This window comes from Triticum dicoccoides, chromosome 7A (assembly GCF_002162155.2).
Source record: "Triticum dicoccoides isolate Atlit2015 ecotype Zavitan chromosome 7A, WEW_v2.0, whole genome shotgun sequence".
NCBI lineage: Eukaryota > Viridiplantae > Streptophyta > Magnoliopsida > Poales > Poaceae > Triticum > Triticum dicoccoides.
The window spans coordinates 194,388,333-194,408,046 of NC_041392.1; the positions used below are offsets into that span (position 1 = coordinate 194,388,333).

The window sequence follows — 19,714 nt, forward strand, 5'->3', positions numbered from 1 at the left end:
TTCCCGAGTCATGGACGACGTGGGGAGAGAGGGGGCGTCGGGAGGATGGCGGCGCCGACGAGCAGGGATCGGGGCGGGGCGGCTAGAACTGGCGGCGCGGGTGGGTGGAAGCGGGGGACGAGGGAACCCTACTGGGGGCCATATCGACCGCCTGCTTGGGCCCGAGGCCGCCAGAGGGCGAACCTAGGCCGTGCGGGGCGGAACCGGCACGTCGAGCCGGCCCACCCCAGGCGCAGAGACCCGCATCCCTTGGGCCGTAGCCGTGTCCACCACCCTGGGGAGGGGCCCAGCAGCCAGGCCCATAGGCCGGCCCAAGAGCACCGCAGCCCGGTATAAGCGCCCCGGAGTGGCCAAGCGGGGAGCTAGGGTTTCCTCGAGCGCCGCCACGGTGGCCGCCGGCGGGGGCGTACGGGGACGGCGAGGGGAAGGCGGGGCGGGGACGCGACCCGGAGGGAGGGGCCCGGAGGAACCGCGATATGGGAAGAAGGGCCGGAAGGGAGCACGTCGGGAGAGGACCTGGGCGAGCTCGGGCGGGCTCGCCGGAGCCGGACAGGCCGGAGCAGAGGAGGGCATGGCCGGAGTCGAGGGTTTCCAGGAGGCGCGAGCAGGGCCGCGATCCGCGCGTCCGGCAACACCCCAGCTGCCAACGCGACGCCGCCGGGAAGGCATCCCGGAACCCAAGGCCAGACCTTGCATCCCCCGCGCCGGAGAGGCGGCAGGAGGGAGACGCCGGCGCCGGCCCAACCCACGGGCGGCCGAACTCCCACCCCTGGGAGTAGGGCCACCGGCGTGGTCGGGCAGCAGCCGCGGCGGTGCCTTGGGAGGGACACGGTCCCGGCACACGACGGGGCAGCCAGCGGCGACGTCGTCGGCCTCGGCGACGTCAGCCCACACAATCCGCGGAGAGCCAGAGGGGGGGAGGGGTCGGCGGAGGGACAGGGGCGGCGGACGCCGGCGAGGGGGCGGCGCTCGAGGGAGGGGACGGGGGGCAGGGCGGCGGCGGGGCAGCCGCATCGCCCGCGTCGCCAGGGGCGCCGCCCGGGCAGTCGCCAGACGCCAGCGCCTCCATCCTCTCCCGCCTGCTTTTTTTAGTCCCTAGTCGGGTTTGCACTTCGCACGTGGTCTTCCGTTCGGATAACATATTTATAAAAGCAGCAGTAGGAGTCTCCTGCTGTTTTCATTGCTCAAAAAAAAAGAAAACAAAAGAAAATTTACCGCGAGATGAACTAATGAAATGCTACTAAGACGAGGAGCACACGGATCGTTCTTCTTGCCCTAACTCGGCGAGAACCACCGGCTATGGTGACAGCGGTGGAAGATGATCCATGTGTCGGACTTAGAACTAGCGGTCGTGAATCATGTCCTTTTCCATCTAACACGAGGCAAAGGTGATTCAACACTGGATAGGGTTCCTGCGCGAGATAGAGCTCAAGGCAAGAGAGGAAGGAACTGACTAAGTGAGCATGATGACGTCTATCTATAGACCAAGTGGGTTCTCATGACGGCGCCATTCCAAATACCACAGATAATATGTGCTGACACTTGAGATCATGGATACATGTCAACAGATTAGATGGTGAGTGCCTCATCTAAGCGGAATATAGTGGAAATATGCCCTAGAGGCGCTAAATAAAGGACACCAATATATGACATTCGTTCCCCAGGGTAGGTGGTCCTGGCGAACCATTAGTTCGCGCTGGATGCAACAACCCAGCGAACAAATTCGTTTGCCCCCAGGAACCCACCCTAACGAACGATCCTGGAATACAGCAGCCAACACATATCAGGACGAGCATGGTCGGCACAGACTTTAGCATCATATGGACCTGGGAGCCAAAATGAATACCCGCCAATGCACAGGCTACTGTGCTAGTTCTGACACATAGAGCCGCATGTTCAGTGCCTAGCTATGTCAGTTCTTTGTTCTGACAAGTGGAAAGAGAAAATGTGGAAAATGCACATAGTTTATATCTTGCATTACCTGTGTCTAGCAATCCCGATGCTGGGTTGCGCAAATAAAGATGCGAGCTCAAATGTGGAAAACGTACATAGTTTACATCTTGCATTACCTGGGTCTAGCAATCCCGATGCAACTAGGTGGCGCAGATAAAGATAGCATGTGAGCCCAGGCCGCATTTTGCATTTCCAATATTTCAAGGACTTTGCATATTCGGCACGCCAGAAAGGGCCGCGTTTTGCATTTCAAGTATTTCAAGGGCTTTGCATATTGGGCACGCCAGAGAGAGCACTTCTACGGAAGTCACATTGGACTCCTTGCTAGAGCATGGAAAACCTTGTTGATGGATCTTCGAAACTTCTCTGATCCTTGAACCAATATTGGCTAGAAAGGTGAGGGCATTTGCAACGTAACGGCCAAACCCAACGCTGGAGCTTCACCCTGAAGAGCGGAGCCAATATGGAAGGTGGTAGCTTGAACAAATCTTGCACCATAAGTGGATGGGTTGTGGAGCAACACTCCCAGCCCTGCTACTATTCCTGCAACAGAAGGATTAAAAGTTGCATCGCAGTATGCTTGTGGACCTGCAGGCAAATATCATGGCAAGATTAACACAAATAGAGTAGCGCATTAGAGTTTGTCTCCAGAAAGGTGTTGGAGCTGCCACACGCAGCACCCCTTCCACCTCACTTTGCATCTCACAACACACTCAAGAAAAATGGAGACAATTGTTTTGGCGTCGTGCTGCCTCTCACAGCTCAACCTTTTCCTTTCTGCCTCTTCAAATAAATATGATGATTACAGAATATATAGCAGCCCATCTCAGACCACTACCTCCTAAACGCATGCCATACTCCAACACAACGACACAATGACCAACATGCACATGCACATGACTGGATAACAAGCTCCACAAACTAACTGACGCATCAACGATTCACTCGTATGGGAACACTGCAGGACATTGGCTCTAGTACTGGATCACACAGGTTGTCACGCTCCACCTCCTCGTAACATGTCGCTTCACACGACACTGTTGCATGGCATCACGCCTTGCACTCCGGCCGCATCGAACGGCTAGCTCCGCATCCCACCTCCTGTACGCTCAAGTGAAGTTCAACCTGGATACAATGCCCTAGACCATCTAGACTACATGCATGTAAGAAATCAAACTAAAATGCAGATACATGGAATCAAGATTAAAGCCAACAGGACCGACAAGAATCAGCAATATCAAAGCTACAGGAGAGAATGGCCGAGGAAGCATGAAGAACCTGCACAATGGACCAGCTTGTTTAATTAAGAAGCAAATCACTCCTGGCTTTCCAAAAATGAGAGCATGGAAATGATTTAGCAACGGAGATACCAGGATGATTAGAATTAAGCATGGAGGAAATATAGAGGCGCCAGGAGCAAAAACATCTGATCTAAAGCCTAAATAAGAGAACTAGACTGATCTAGCAAAGGGGCAATGGAACATATGAGCATCTGATTCACGGAGGCATTGGATAGGATGCATCCTTTCAAAATATGTTTAGATGCTCTCTTACCAGTTGCTAAACCCCACCTTATAAGTCTCCATGCAGAAGGGCTTGAGGGATGGTTTTATCCTTCCAAGATGCATTAGGAGTATGATTTTCTTGATCCAAAGGACCACAAGTAGATGCGCGGATTCCAGCCATGGCTCCTGCACAGATGTTTTGTATGCACTTTTTGAGGAGCATTGAGCATAAGGAGTATGTTTCCAGCACATTTCATCGTCAAAGTTAGCATTAATAATAGATTAATAGGTATCTGCATAACTTATTAATAAGCAGAATTAGAAATTTTATCGATACCCCAACTTCTAGAACCATCAAACCGTAGATATTTTGTAGTGCTAGGGCAACCAGGACACAATGATGTTGACATAAGCTTCACTTTCCATCAGCAATTTGCATTCCTGAAGATTCAATAATGCCGGGTAAAACTTTAAGAACAGAGGCACAGAACACAGAAGGCAGACTTGGGTAGAGAATTTTTTTTCAAATGTGCCAATTTGAAGATCACTGATATGAAGGTTTAGATGAATGGTTTTTCTGCTGTCAACCAGAACTTTCTAACAATAGAAGTTCGATATGATTTTCTTACTGAGCAAATGTTTGACATGTGGTAAAAAAGAATAGAACAAAACACATATTTGATTTAGGTAAACCTACCTGCATAAAACAATCTATTAGCCTTGTATCCATTTAACACTACTTTAAGTTTGTCAATAAGAAGGTATTAGCAGATGATTAGCTTTTCCCTGGAAGAACATTAGATGAGTAATAGAAAGACCCATATCAGGGGCTGGAAAAGCTCGAACTGAAAAGATCTCCCTCCCCCCGCGTCGCTCCCGCGAGCGACGGGGGGAAACCCGAGCCGCCGCCGCCCCTACCTTCAATTCCTCCTCCTCTATCCTCGCCGCTGCCGGAGCTCGCAGGAGGGCAAAGCCCGGCCGGCAGCGGCGGCGGCGGGGCCTCCTCTCCTCTCCGAGCGGTGGTGGGCGGCGCGGGACGGCCCCTTCGTTCCGGGACGCGGCGCTTTGTGGGGCGCAACGGCGCTGGTGGCTTTTGCTACGGCGTGGAGGGCTGCATGTGTTGCCGGCGGTGTTGCTCGTCATGGCGGCCGAGGCGGCGTGGACCTGACTGCAACAGGGCTCCAAATCGGCCTTCAGATCTGGCGGCTCCTTCCTGGCAGGCGGCGCGGGGGGCTGGCCATGACCTCGCGAGGTCGTGGCTCGGGGCGTGGTCCGCGGCGACGTGCGGCCTGCTCCTGCGGCGGTGCGGCGGTGTGGGTCATCGGTGGCTGGGCGCTTTGGAGGCCCTCTTTGGCTGCAGGATTCGGACGGTCCGGCGACCCTCGCCGCGGTGGACGGGGTGGCCGCTGCTGCGCCGCGTCGGGCTGGAGGCCATGGCAAGGCGTCAGGGGTGACGTCTGGGAAGGTTGCAGGAGGGACAGGTGGGCTCTCTACCCGTCACCGGTGCAGGGGGTGCCGGTCCGGACATGCTCCGCTCCTCTCCTCCCCATTTCCCCTGCCTAGTGCTTCCGGGTTCTTCGGGGCAGGCTGGTCACCGGCAGCTCTGTTCGTGATAGGGATCGGTCGGTCGTTTCCAAGCATGTTCCTTTGTCGGACTCCAGAGTGTCGGGATGCAGGGCGGCGGCCTTGGTGGTGGGAGCGGCGTGCTCGTGGGCGGAGCTCGCGGCTCAGGTGCGGCCTAGTCTCCATGGTCGCGTGGGCGGCATGGCGGCTGGTGCTTGTCGATCGGTGGCGGTGATGCGGCTCTGTCCCCAGGACTGTCCGTAACCTGTTCGGAGGCGGAGTTGTTGACCTGGATGAAAATCCTACCTGGCATGTCCAGGCCGACGGAGGCGGCGCCCGAGGACGTCGGCATCTTCTTGAAGACTCCGTTGCGGTTGCTCCATGTCCTCCAAGGTACCCCGGATGAAAATCTTGATCCTCTGGATCGGGTGGTGGCGGCACTCCGGTGGCGTATCCTTCTTGAAGGCACCGCCTTGGGGTTCATGGATAGACGGCTTGCAGCTTGGTCTCTTCTGTGGCTTGTTCCCGGTTGAGTTCTCCCTCGACTTCCTAGTGTGCCTAGTGTGTATCTTTGTTGTCTTGGAATTGTTGGGGGAGTGTTGGTTGCGTCTTAGCACCTATGTATCTTGCCTTGGGTGCGTGTCGTGTTGTGTGTTGTATCGCTCGTTGTAAGTGGTTGGTGCTTTATATATAAAGCGGGGCGAAAGCCTTTTTCGGTAAAATAATATTTAGTGGAATGTGGCAGATTAAACTATAGTTGTACTAAGATAGCATATTTGTTCCAGTTAGGGGTCCGACCTGAGAAAGTGGAAAACTGAGGAAGCACCTGGCCTATGGCTTGGGTGCCATGATTGGCAGCAGATCCATGAACATCGAAATCATCTGTAAACATTAAAGAGTTAGAGCATCTCCATCCCCCCCTTCTAAAATTTGAGTGCTTAAACCTTGAACCTAGTCCTTACCCTAAACTCTATACTTTTTCTTTACTATTCCATCAATCTTTCCATGCATAAACCCCATCTGAATTACATTTGCACAAACATATTAAATGAAACCTTCATACTTCTAACGCACACATTCTAACAACAAGTCAAATTCATTGTTTGAAAATTTACACATTCAAATTCAAACACAACACAGTCCAAAGGAAGTAAATAATCCAAATGAAACATAATAAAAGCATAATAATCAAGAACTGTGAAGTTCCCTCAAGTGCTCCACAAGATTATCTCAGAGTTGGTCATGGCTTCTCAGTGCTCGATCCTGCGATGCGCTTGTAGAAGTCTTTGGTTCATATTTGCTCCATATCAATAGTTGGTCATGGCTTCTCAGTGCTCGATCCTGCGATGCGCTTGTAGAAGTCTTTGGTTCATATTTGCTCCATATCAATAGTTGGTCATGGCTTCTCAGTGCTCGATCCTGCGATGTGCTTGTAGAAGTCTTTGGTTCATATTTGCTCCATATCAATAGTTGGACGTGCAACCCATTGAAGTCATAGTCAAAGCTCTCTGGTTGACCTCTCTCATCCTCGATGATCATTTTGTGCAAGATCAAACATGTTGCCATGATCTCCCACAACAACTTTTGGTCCTAGTACTCAATAGGGCCACGAACAATAGCAAGGTGATTTTGTAGCACCACAAAAGCTCTCTCAACGTCCTTTCTCGTAGCTTCTTAGCACATTGCAAAATGAGATCTCTAAATGCCCTCCGAGTGTCGAATTGTCTTCAAAATTGTGGCCCAATGAGGGTAGATGACATATGTAAAGTAGTAGCCTTGTTGTAATGGTGGCCATTGACAACTTAGTTGCAAGGTGGAGTGTGGTCGTGGATACTAACCTCTTCTTTTTCGAGAAAACGCAAAAGTCAATAAGGGTTTGAGCCACCAAGCATTGAGAGATCGATCGCCGTGGGGCGAGTGGCGGGGTATCCTCAGCTAGCTCAGGACCTCGTACCAAACTTGGCAAGAGAAGGGACACGCTAAGAGGAGGTGGTGCGTGGTCTCTGGTCCTTGGTCGCATAGGGGCAGCTTGTGGGGTGCTGCATGCCATGGCGGAGAGGCGATCCGTGGTCCAACACCAATCAAGACGGGCGAGCCAATGGAAGAACCTGAGACGCAACGGAGCCCAACACTTCCAGGTAAGCTTCCAAGCATTGCAGGTGGTGGAGTCATGGAATGTGGCCATGTGGGCAGATTATGCGGAGCCGCTCAAGTTCAAATTCTAGAGTAGGCAATCTGCCTCGATGGAGAGCGTCTTTTGCTCGATCATGTGCCATAGCCAAAGGTATTGGCCTATACCGTGGAGGCCGATGGTGTCGTGCATGCCATGCGCCCAACGGTTAGCCTATAGGTCGTCTGCAGCTTGCAGCGCTTTAGGATGCAGGCTCACTTGAGCGGTGTGATCTCGCAGACAGAATGCTGGCCAATCCAGTGGTCCTCCCAAAATAGGGCTTGTTGGCCGTTGCCAATCTACATGGTGATGGAAGCGAAGGTGTGTTCCTCGAAGGTAAACTGCAGGTTAAGGCCACCCCATGCCTTGGCGCTGTCCGGGAGGCTGAACCAAAGCCAACGCATGTGAAGCACGTGCGAAGCGCAACGACAATGCGCTCTAGGTCATGGTCGTCGAGGCCACCAAGCAAGATTGGCTGCGAGACGCACCGCCAATTAACGTGGCAATTGCCACCATTTGCTATCGCGCGTCCCGCCTAGAGAAATACTCTCTGGATTTTCTTGAGCGACTTGATTGTCTTCTTCTTTGGGAGCGCTAACATGAGTAGCTGGTGTATATTGATCGCGCCCAGCACGGCCATGGCGAACGCGAAGCGACCGGCCTTGTTCATGAGCCGTGCCTTCCACCCTGGGAGCATAACGGCGGTCCTGTCGACGACGGGTTGTAGCTGAGCCATGGTGGGGGCGCGTTATCAATACTAGATGCCCGGGTAGGTGATGGGCAAATCAATAATGAGGCAACCTAGAAGGTCGACAACGGGTGCTACATCGTCAGGGTTGTAATGAGCGCGAAGCTTGAAATTAACCTGAAGGCCCGAAGCACGCCCAAAAAGCTGCAAGATGCTCACTGCCAAAATATCTCCCTGTGAAGGGTGGAAAAAGAGGATCACGTTGTCCGCATATAGCGAGAAGACAGAGATAGGGCGCCAAGGGTGGAGCTGTTGCAGCATGCCCAGCTCGATGGCACGACACAATAGACGACCTAGCATGCCCGTTGCGAGGACAAAAGGCTGGGGCAACATAGGGTCGCCCTGTCGAAGCCAGCAAAGATGCCAAAATGGCCGGGCCGGGCGCGCCATTTAGGAGCACCTTGGTGCTGGCCGGCGAGAGGATAATGGCCAGTCAGTCCAGGAATCCAAAGCCATATTGGCACAAGACATCGAAGAGAAACGACTAGGTCCCCGCGTCGAAGGTTTGTGCCGCATAAGGACGAAATTGTCATGCAAGCTACGCCCCAGGATGAACGTGTTCTAGTTCGCGCTGACGAGGGCATTGAGCTTGGGTGCGAGGCGCAACGACAGTACCTTCACGAAGATCTTGACGACGAGGTGGGTCAGGCTTATGGGCCTGTAATTGCCTAGGCCAGGAGCATCGGCACGCTTGTGTTGCAGCGTGAGGAGCGTCTGATTCAAGCAGCTGAATCCTTGGCCCCGCAGTGCAAAAAGTTGTTGGGAAACGTCAACGAGGTCTTGTTGGACGGTGGGCCAGCAAGTGCGAAGGAATTTAGTGGTGAAGCCGTTGGGGCCCGAAGCCTTGCGCAGGCATAGTTGTTCCACAACTTGCCAGATTTCCGCTGCATCAAAGGGTGCATCAAGGTCGTCAAGGTTGGCGGGCGTGATGAGCGCCGAGAGGTCCAGGGTGCACTCTCAAGGCACCGCGGAGCCAAGGGCATCAAAGTGCGCATAGGCCGCCGCAACCATGTTGCATGTATCCGTGATCACATCCTTTTCCGATGTTATGTTGTGTACTCAGTTCTTTTGTTGCCGATACGTGCATTGCTGATGGGAGGACGTGTTGGCGCGCTGTCCTTGAGGGACGCGAGGCGGGCACGTTGACGAGCGATGGTGCGCTCCAGGGATGCAAGACCAAGATAGGAGGCCTTGATTTGTCGCCGGAGCCAGTCCTCGTGCGGGGACAGAGCCTAAGGACAAGCTCCCAAGAGATCAAGAGTTTAAGTCGCACTTGTTGACGGTCCGTGAGCTTGCACATTGTGGCTTGCATGCCTAGCATGAAGCGTTAGAAGGGGGTCAGCGTGATCGACATAGTGCCATGCTTCCGTGCCGATATCTTGAAAACCATCGAAGCGCGTCTAGAAGTCCACAAAGGAGAAGTGTCGGTTGGAGATGACGAAGGTTAAGCAACGGAGGTGGCACTCACCATGCAGCTCCTCCCAATCCGTGGTGCAGAGGACGCGATCAAGGTGGATGAGGATCGGGGGTGATTGCTCGTTCGACCAAGTGTAGCGGCGTCTTTTGAGGTAAACCTTCTTCAGCGCGAGGTCGTTAAGCACGTGCCGGAAGTGACCCAAAGCTGACGAGGATCAGCGATTGATATGCCCATTGTTTTTGTCTTCATTGCGGTAGATGAGGTTGAAATTACCACAACATCCATGATCCAAGGCACATGATGCGGATGTCGTGAAGGTCTGCAAGAAGACGACCTTGGCGGCATATGCTATGGTCTGTAGACCACAGTGTGCCGACACCGGACAGGGTAGAGACCTTAGCAGACAAGGTGTTGGAGGTGAAGAGAGGATCAATGATGGTCTCCTCTCTACTTTTCCAGGCCAACAAAGATGCCGCCACGGGTCCCCAACGCGGACAGGTATACATAATCGTCGAATTCCAAGCCTAGGGCTTCGAGGACAATCGGTGAGCAGATCAATTCCATCTTTGTTTCTTTGAAACAAACGACCGAGCACTAGTAGCTACAATTAGTGATCGGATGGCGGTATGACGAGCACGGCGTTGAGGCCGCGCACATTACATTCAAGGATCTTAGGGCCGTAATCCATGTAGGAGAGGTCGACAGGTGGGCACAAGAGCGCAGCTAGACCTCGATCGAGCTACCCACGATCACCGTGATGATCAACGCTATGGTAGGATCAAAGGGGAGCTCACGATTAACCAGTGCGGCGATGGTCGAGAGGACGAACATGTAGATGGGCGTCATGAAGAGGCCATCGTACGCTTGCATCTCGACGGTGGTGATTTTCTGGTTGACCCCGACGACTCCTAGTGTGCGCTAGATGCGGATTTGAGTGCGCCTCTTAGCCATGGGCGAGGCAACAGCCTTGCTTGTCATGGCGCGAAGTTAGGTGGGTACCTCCTGCGTCACTTGCCAAGAGTCAGGAGGGCGAAGACAATCTCCTTGGTAGCAACAGCAAGGAAGTCACCGAGGGTCCAGGTTGTCGTCACAGCAGCATGCGGGTGAGAGCGACACACGATGATCGAGGGTGAAGCGAAACACATGGTGATTCTCTATGGAGAGGAACCTAGTCCGTGCAAGCTTATGGGCTTTCCATGGAGGGTTGTTGCTCTTGCTGGACTTTAGGTGCAGCATGTGCCCGTGATGGGCTGCTGGAGAAAGGCCCTGGCTCAGCTCTTCTACAGTGGAAGCATCCAGAAGCTCCTCGTCCTGGCCAGACGACAAGGTGGGCTTTGTTGTTTGACCCCGACGACTCCTAGTGTGCGCTAGATGCGGATTTGAGTGCGCCTCTTATCCATGGGCGAGGCAACAGCCTTGCTTGTCATGGCGCGAAGTTAGGTGGGTACCTCCTGTGTCACTTGCCAAGAGTCAGGAGGGCGAAGACAATCTCCTTGCTAGCAACAGCAAGGAAGTCACCGAGGGTCCAGGTTGTCGTCACAGCAGCATGCGGGTGAGAGCGACACATGATGATCGGGGGCAAAGCGAAACACATGGTGATTCTGTATGGAGAGGAACCTAGTCCGTGCAAGCTTATGGGCTTTCCATGGAGGGTTGTTGCTCTTGCTGGACTTTAGGTGCAGCATGTGCCCGTGATGGGCTGCTGGAGAAAGGCCCTGGCTCAGCTCTTCTACAGTGGAAGCATCCAGAAGCTCCTCGTCCTGGCCAGACGACAAGGTGGGCTTCGCTGTTTGAATCTCTATCGTGCCATCCCATGAAAAAGAGCAGCCAGGCATGCAACACATCAAGGGTTCACAGAGTCGAAGCGTTGCTTTGCCATGACAACGAATCGGCCTCGGGGACCATGGCTGGCGAATCAGGAACATCGCTGCCTAACCACGGGTGGCCCATGGAGCCATCCTTGTCCCCATGCTCGCTAGGATTGACCAAGTATGGCACAATGTCTACGTGGCCGGGATCACGTGCGCTCGACGACATGGGCGGCGGGTCCAAGGCAAGGCACGAGGGGTTCACCGATGGGCGATGGCCATCTGGTGCAGGATCATGCACCTAGGCCGTGTAAGCGGGCCAGCGAACAAAGAGGCAGCTTTTGTAGCACGCCTCTTCTTTCCACTGCACTTTCCCCTTCTGGAATCATGGCGAAAACAGCAAGGCTTTTCCACCAATGGGCGGTGGCCATCTGGTGCCGAACAATGCACCTAGGCCGTGCGAGCAGGCCAGCAAACAAAGAAGCAGCTTCTGTAGCACGCCTCTTCTTTCCACCGCACTTACTCATTTTGGAAATGCGACGAGAACGCCAAGGACCACCTGTGGCAGACCAGCGCTCCATCGTACGTCTTGAGGCGTGATAAGGAGGCGGTGACACCATCAGCACGTGTACGGTGGTTAGTAGCTCTCTAGCCAGCAGAATCAACGACCCTGCCATCTGCGCGGCCGTCGGGAGCGCCATACATGCGGCATCGCTTGCGGCTGTGGCGGTGGCTGTGTTGCGCCCTGCGCCATGCCCGCATTCAGCCGCGCCATCATCACCTCCAGGCGCCTCATTGCTCGGGCCTCCGCCATTGCCAGCATTGGCCGAAGCAGGGCGGCCAGCCACAGCTCTGGTGCGGGTGCGGATGGTCGACGGCAGGGCACGATTGCGGGCGAGGACAGACTCCACAATCTCTAGGATGGTCTTGCGACGGATGCAAGCCGAATCATGCATGCACACTATCAACTGGAATATGGCAAGGTCAGCGTGCGACCACGTGCTCAGGTGCAGCCGCTCGACCCAGCAGCTATTGCCAAGAAGGTGCCACGCCTGCGTTGGGATTCCATGAAGCTCCACCTGGATATTGTGCTCGAAGGAGCTAGCTTGTTCAATGGGTGGAGCGACAGAGTGAAGCCAGGGGTCAAGGCAACGAAAGCAGAGGCCGGCAATCTTCTCTTGGGACGGGCTCCGACGACACTACTGGAGCGGGGGCTGGGGGCGGCCTCGCGTTGCACTCGCGAGCATTGCTTTTTGCACCGCAAGAGCTGAAAGCTACCTGTGTCGACCTCTGTGCCTCCATTGATGCGGTGCACCTTAGAGCGAGGTCCCGGGCGAGCTGGGGCGGGAACGCACCGAGGAGCTGCAACTATGCCTGGCTCAGGGGGGGCGACGTCGTTGTAGGACCGAGGAAAGGACTACCTCAAAGTCCATCTTGTTGTGCGCACCGACGGGGCTGAGGTTGAGGTCGCCAGAGTGTTGCGAAGGGATGCCATGGGGCTACATGGGTGGGGAGGGCAGGGAGTGGAGGGCTACCGGCGCGAATATGTCAATAGAGAGGCTGGTGGGCGAGGGTTGGGTTAGGCTAAGCTAGGAGGGAGGGGGCGGAGCGGAGCTAACAGGTTTTTGCACCGCGAGAGCTGAAAGCCACCCGTGTCGATCTTTGCGCCTCCATTGACGCGATGCACCACAGAGCGAGTTCCCAGGCAAGCGAAGGTGGGAACGCGCCGAGGAGCTGCAACTGTGCCTGGCTCGGGAGAGGGGGGGCAGCGGGCGACATCGTTGTAGGACTGAGCAAAGGACCATCTAGTTGTGCGCGCTGGCAGGGCTAAGGTTGAGGTCGCCAGAGCTATCGCAAGGGGCTGCATGGGCGGGGAGGGCTGGGAATGGAGGGCTAGCGGCGAGAATATGTCAGCAGCGAGGCTAGTGGGCGGGGGTTGGGTTAGGCTAAGCTAGGAGGAAGGGAGCGGAGCGATCAGGTTGGATACTAACCTTTCACTTATACAACTTTGGCGGCGCTATGCCTCAAACATGCACGACCTCCTCTTCAAGGTCAAGTACATGGGCCTGGGCCTTATGTGCCAGCCTAGATATGGGCTCACAAGCAACACTTCCCTTAAGAGGGGTGATCGATATCTATCATTCCCATCTTGTCACACGCCAAGCTGAATTCACTGTTCTTGTCCTTAGTCAAGCAATCTGCAATTTGTTGCCCTGAACTCACATACTCACTCTTGATAATCGAACATCCAATTTTTCTTTGATAAAGAATTTGTCAATCATGTTGAACTGGGTTGTTTGCTAAATTAATTGCCAACTTGTTATACCATAAATTAATATAAATGGTATACCTCACCAGCCACTATGGACTGCAACACTGTCGTGCCCAGTACCTCGCATCTCTGCGCGGCCACAGAATGCACATAAATTTTAGAAGAACGCTACGGGTGATGACCCTTAGTTGCACAACATTGTTAAATACAAGTCCCAACATCATCTATGTCGTAGCAATCATGAGCCGACATACGGAGCAACCATGGAACAAATCCTTGCATGTAGCTCAGAACAAAAATGGCATTTAGCCACAAAAATTGCCTTATTCGTTAGCATGTTTATTGTTGCTAATCGCCAACGACAAAATCGACACACTAGCAAAACAAATCATGCCACCAAACAATCGCTTGAAACCGACATGATCATTCAGTCAAACCAAACTGGTTTAGTAGGCATGTATAGGGACCCGACCTAGCTGACTGGACTGCCCATTTGCATACAATAGCGAGTTTGTCGATGATTACAACCAAATTGGTATCACAAGTTACATCCATACATACCAAATACTTCTACATAAGTAGGGCCGTTATGGCAAAGTCTTAAACATAAACATAGCTCGAGGACGAAATATCAAGCAAGTCTGAATCAAAACTTCAAAGTTGTCTTCGAATGCTAACCAACATGTCTTAACCCTATAGGTAGTTGACAAGGGCACCTTAGCTTGCATGGACGTTGTAAACTCCTTCTGGTATTGGTCTCTCCTTCATGTCTGGTCATCAATTATTAAAAGCCAGATGAGTACACTGAATGTACTCACAAGCAACCAACAAGGATGCTATACGAAATGTATACGAGAAGACAAAGTAAAAAGGAGGGGTCACTATACTATTTTCCATTTGTTGCAGGAAGATGGATTCCTGTTGCAAAACACTAGATTGTAAAGAGAAGTATATCTTTTGTCCTACTACTCTTTGTAAAGTAAACATTTCGTCCTTCAAATGTAAAACCAAAGACCTTGCACCCTTAACTTCTCAAACAAGACAAATTTGGTTCCTCGGCTCAGCAAACCCAGTATTGTTGCGGACACATGTTTTTCCTGGTCTTCTTCCACATGGAAATAGTATCTCTCCTGCTAATCACATTTCTTCTTTCTTTCTCGTCCAAACTCTGTTTGTCATTTTACTAGGCACCGTGCACGCGCCTGCAACATTTCCAGACAGTGCCTGACATCTTCTGCGGCGATGGCCAGTGAGAGCGATGCAACAAGGAGGCGAAGGATGTTCGGATAGCGACTAACTGCGGCATGCTTCATGTCCGCCACACCACAACACGCTCGTACCCCGAACTCCCGCTTCGTCAACTCCCACGCGTGACCCTTCCTCTACACCCGCGCCGCCATTGTCTTCATGTCCACCTAGTGCAGCGACACTTACCGTGAAGTGCCAACATCCCTCGGCAGGCTTGGAAGCGGCACTCGTGCTCCCGCGACAGCTTCACGATGCCCTGCAGCAACCGCCTTCACTCCCTATGCACCTCCTCACCATCTACCCTATCCACAAGCCGTCGTGGCGGCATCAGCACCAAAGTTGGCTCGAAGGCATACCCGTGTAAGCATTCTCGTCGAGACGCAATGCAACCAACATGAGATGTCCTCATCCTCATGTTAGGCAACATGAGCACGCATAACTCCCACTTGTTCAGCGCGTCGTCGTCATTGCTCACCTCGCTCGCTTTGCTATAGCACCATTTGTCCTCGAGGGGCCATGCGCCAAGGCGGCGGCTTTAGTGGCAGCATCATCTCCTCCCGCGCGCACAACACGTCAATGCTGCTCTTGGGCAGGCCAGGGCAAAACGGCACCAGCGTTCACAATAGTGGGGTGGTGAGTCGAGTAGAGGCGGCAATGTGGGCGAGCAATGGGAGCAAGATGGGAAAGGAGGATCTCGAGCGCACACTGGGTATTCAAGAAAATGTCGCGATGGGGATGTGTACATTTGGGGTCAACACACACCATGTCATCATAGATACCACTTAGAACAAGTCGGAGGACCGAACTTGTCCAGTCTGAAAAGTTAAGGGTGCAAGATGTCTGGTTTTAAAGTTGAGGGACCAAATTCATACTTCGCAAAGAGTTGAGAGACGAAAAATATACTTTTCTCGATTATGGTTAAAACGACATTTCTTACAACATTCTATGTCATCATTAACCAAGTAATAATCGTTTCAATCTCTATTCATGGAATGGAATACAAGTCTTTCAGTCCATGTCTAGCATATAAGTGACACATCTCCAACTCCAGGTGTTCAATACACACCACTATGGTACCGTCCCAAGTTTCCTATTTTGAAATCAAAGACATCCACAAGTCTAGTGTGACCTCACTAGTTACCCTTGATCATGGACACGACTATCGACAAGAATGCCAGCCATGTCGTGCCATAGGTGTATGCAAGAACAATACATAACTTATCCCCTACTCAATGTTAACACAGAACCTGCTTAATGGGGTACTGCCCTCCAACACTAGGCTCGACACAAATATTTAGCAACCAACCAGAACACACGCCACTCCTAAAGAAGGGGTTGCTATTGTCGATACATTTTCAATGAGACCCATCACTGTGTCCAGATAACCATATCATCAATCATGAAGGTCCTATCCAAGAGCCAACATAGAATCTCCTGCACGGTTCCCTACTCTACCAAGGGTCCTATGCTTGGCCAAACGAGGTACTAACCCATATTGGGGTAACGTGGTCGCACATGTATGGTTTGGGTAGGACCGAGACTTAAGGTTTTGTAAAAGAACATCCTCTGATTCATTCTACACTTTAAAAACCTCCTTTCTAGAAACCTTGGGCACTAAATGGCCCCCAAGAGTAGTAAAATCATGCGAGTCTTAATTAGTGATTCTCACATGTCCTATGATTTTATGTGCCAACCATATCCAAACTTGTTACTATTAGTCTCTAAATCCCACCTATTTGGGTATGAACAGTGGGTGGGTGCCAATAGCTAAGTGGCAAGGATTATTATTATCAATTCCCATGTTTTTTGCGTTAAGGTACAATAGGGCATAGCAAATAACATTTCTAGGAAATTAAGTAATGTAACAATAAAAATAATAGTGGTTCAGCCATGGGATCAACATGATCAGACGAGGTTCTTACCTGGTTTGGCGGAATCTTCAAAGTCCTCAGGACCATCATCAAAATTCTACACAATGGTTTCCTCTAATCGCAGATAAGAGAACGAATTTTAGAAATAATGAATAAACTAATCCCAAAATAATGCAAAAAAAATTGGTATTATTGGGTTGAGTTATGAATTCTATGAATGTACAAATAATAAATCACTAAATTGGCTTAAATATGGGAGATATTAATGTTCTTCTGTTTTCGTTCTTGAGTAAAAAATTATATGCGTTAATCGATGAACAACCACCATGTAGGCTTAAGTTAAACCCTCTATATTACTATAAACGATGACACAATTTATATTACTATAAACAATGACATGATGACACATGGAACTAAACAAATGTTACACTTTTTCAAAAAGGGAAAGTATTTCAAAGGGGGTACACTTTTAGTAACGATCTAAACCTACTAGTAGGTTCCACCGATCAGATTTAAACCATTACACAAGCTCGTTGAAAGTAGGACCCGTTAGTAATAAGTGTGATGGTGGTAGAGAAGAGCTCATCAAAGTTCTACCTGGCGGTTGAATGATGACAAGCTAGGCTACGGGAGCAAGCATGTCGTCAAAAAAGGCTCCACACCGACTAGTGATGGTTGGGGGTCACGACATGGAGCATTACAACAATTAGGTGGCAAGGTCAAACATGGGCTCGTCAATGAGCTATCTTTCTCATAACCGATGAAGTAAAACAATGAGGGCAATGACCAGGAAGCGAGGGGTCGAAGGGATCATGGATTTCAAACTATAGCCGACGAGAACTTTGTCAGACTGGGTTAATTCACCAAATGTATAGATGTTCAGCCAGTACACATGGCATGGTCCATGGGTGCAGTGGAGGAATTCGGGATGCACATTCAACGAGGTTGAGTGGTAGGATAGGCAACTCGTGTGTGTGTGGGTTGGGGGGGGGCACAAAGGCGAAAGTGTTGGACATAGTTCCAAGCAGATGTAGAAGGGAGTGGGGAAGTTGCGCACGGCTAGGGTGCCCGCGGCAGAAGCAAAGTGGATTATTGTGAACATCGAGTTGAGAAACACACACAGGGCTAATTAAGCTAGTGGGCCAAGGATGCTCGCGGCATGTATTGGCAGAGCATACATGCACGAGAAAGAGGAAGAGGGAGAAGGGTAACACAAATGACGTGACGGAGGTGCGGGACACCGACGCGGTTGACTTCAAGCGAAGTAGAGGCCATGTTGGTCTGCTTCCCAGATTGGCCATTGGTGCGGTGACGCTAGATCGCGCACCCAAAGTGTAGATTTAGGTTGCTCTAGGCAAGAGAGGAAGCAACAAGAAGGATGTTTGGGGATTGGGCTGCTATAGCCGAAGGAGGAAAGAACCAAGGAAGAGGATTGTGAGGATTCCCAACTCGCTAGAAATGAGAGGGCAAAGGAGAAGGGCTAGCACAAGTCAGATTGAGCAAAACTGCCATGGCATCTGATGCTATTGGATTGGACGCGAGAGAGTGTTAAAAAGAACAAGATATTTTCTTAAAAGAGACTAGGTTATCAAGGTAGAAGGAAGAGGAGCACCTATTGGAATCCTTAGGGTATCTTCAAAAGATTCTAATTTCGGCACTTGGGTTGAAACCCAGTCCCTGGTTTAGTTTTCCATGAATAGCAAGATTGACAACACTTGGAGCAAGTTATAGTGGACTTCGGGTGCAAGTTCCCAGACCTCAGGCGACAAGGCCATAACAGGGAGATAGGAGTTAGGATACAAGTATATTCAAAATCAATAGAGCTTTAGCAAATTACCTAGATGCCTTGTGAGATGATCCCAACAAAACATATGTTGAATCTCTCTTGATGTTTTTATTTCCTTCTATAGACAATCTCGAACCCATCTCTTTGTTGTGCTGAAGCCTTCTCTTCTTTTCAAGCCTTTCTTTAATTTCCTCTACTTTTGTAGTGTTTGCCTTTCTTTGTGAAGGACCAGGTGAACATACATAATCCTACATCAATAGAGAAAGGAAGGTGCAGATAAATTGTTATTCTTAAGAAGTCAAAGTGCATTAATATCACAACTCATTTCATGGGCTAGGGACGCCGAACCCTTATCATCACCTTCGCTCAACTTGAACATCCATGACCTTGCCTAGAGATTTTTCTCTATCGTGGCCTCTCCTTGAGTTCGAACCTGGTTGCCTCATGTATGTTGCCTTGATTGAGTCTTACTAGCAAACTTCACATGCCTTTCTATTTTAGTTGTTCCCTCTTTCTGGATTTGAGCTACTCTAGAGGTTAAAGTTTTTCCATGAAAATACCACCTAGTAGGCTCCACTACTGCAACTCTACCCTCTGACCTCCCATGTACCAAGACATCCTCTCATTCGCTGTTATAAATCCCTTATGACTAGTTGGGGCTGCTTGGCTATAAATTGCTATGAAGGCATGCGACTCTACTTGACTTGACGATATGAAAAACTTCATGCTACTGCATGACTTACATGGCTATTGGCTATTGAATACAAATGGTTGATCAGGCTTCAAACAACCCTCTGTATGACAAGGCACCCTCCACAACATTTAGAGGCCACCTCGTGGCTATAATCTAACCTCGGCTAATTTCACACTTATTTCACGGGCATGATAAGCCCCTCCCTCAGAGATCTCTACTTTTCCTTCCTTCGCATTCTAGGCTCATGCACCTTGTGGGGATAATCATCCTTATGCCTTTGACCAACTCGTCATGCTCATAGCGCCTCCAACAAAAATGCTCATACTACTCAGGTTTGTAATCATCATGGTGGAAAGAAGACTTGCAACCCTCATCCCAACTCCCAAGTCCATGGCCTAGCAAACACGAGATGGTGTTGCATCATCCATGATCATGCTACCTATCAATGGACCACATATAAGCTACCATTCTCAGAAAAAGAACCAGATCAATATGGTAATAGCATAGTTACGAGATTCAGTGCGAATGGCTTCAAACTATAATCAAGATTTTCACAAGGAGTATTAGTAGAGTACTCCCAAGTCTAGATGAGTACAAGTCTCATGTACTATATACTTGTCCCTTGGGGTATGCAATAATTCAAGTTGCATCCTCTAACATGGTATCAAGGGGCCCATTT

General features: G+C 51.0%; 1 protein-coding gene across 17 annotated transcripts in view; it reads right to left on the reverse strand.

The window, feature by feature from the left end:
- Window positions 1–2,690: 2,690 nt before the first annotated feature.
- The window catches only part of LOC119329757 (protein ENHANCED DOWNY MILDEW 2-like), a 28,638-nt gene continuing 11,614 nt past the window's right edge, over window positions 2,691–19,714 (reverse strand). The window contains exons 11-13 of one of the 17 annotated variants that reach the window (XM_037602841.1): window positions 16,607–16,669; window positions 3,525–3,644; window positions 2,691–3,054 (exon numbers count right to left, since the gene is read on the reverse strand). In XM_037602841.1, the coding sequence (XP_037458738.1) occupies window positions 3,004–3,054; window positions 3,525–3,644; window positions 16,607–16,669 (234 nt within the window). In that variant the 3' untranslated portion in view covers window positions 2,691–3,003. Of the gene's footprint in view, window positions 3,232–3,507; window positions 3,900–5,819; window positions 5,904–13,726; window positions 14,207–16,606; window positions 16,670–18,392; window positions 18,590–19,714 lie in introns of those variants that run through there. The other 16 variants (XM_037602838.1, XM_037602840.1, XM_037602837.1 and 13 more) reach the window with 16 other exon arrangements.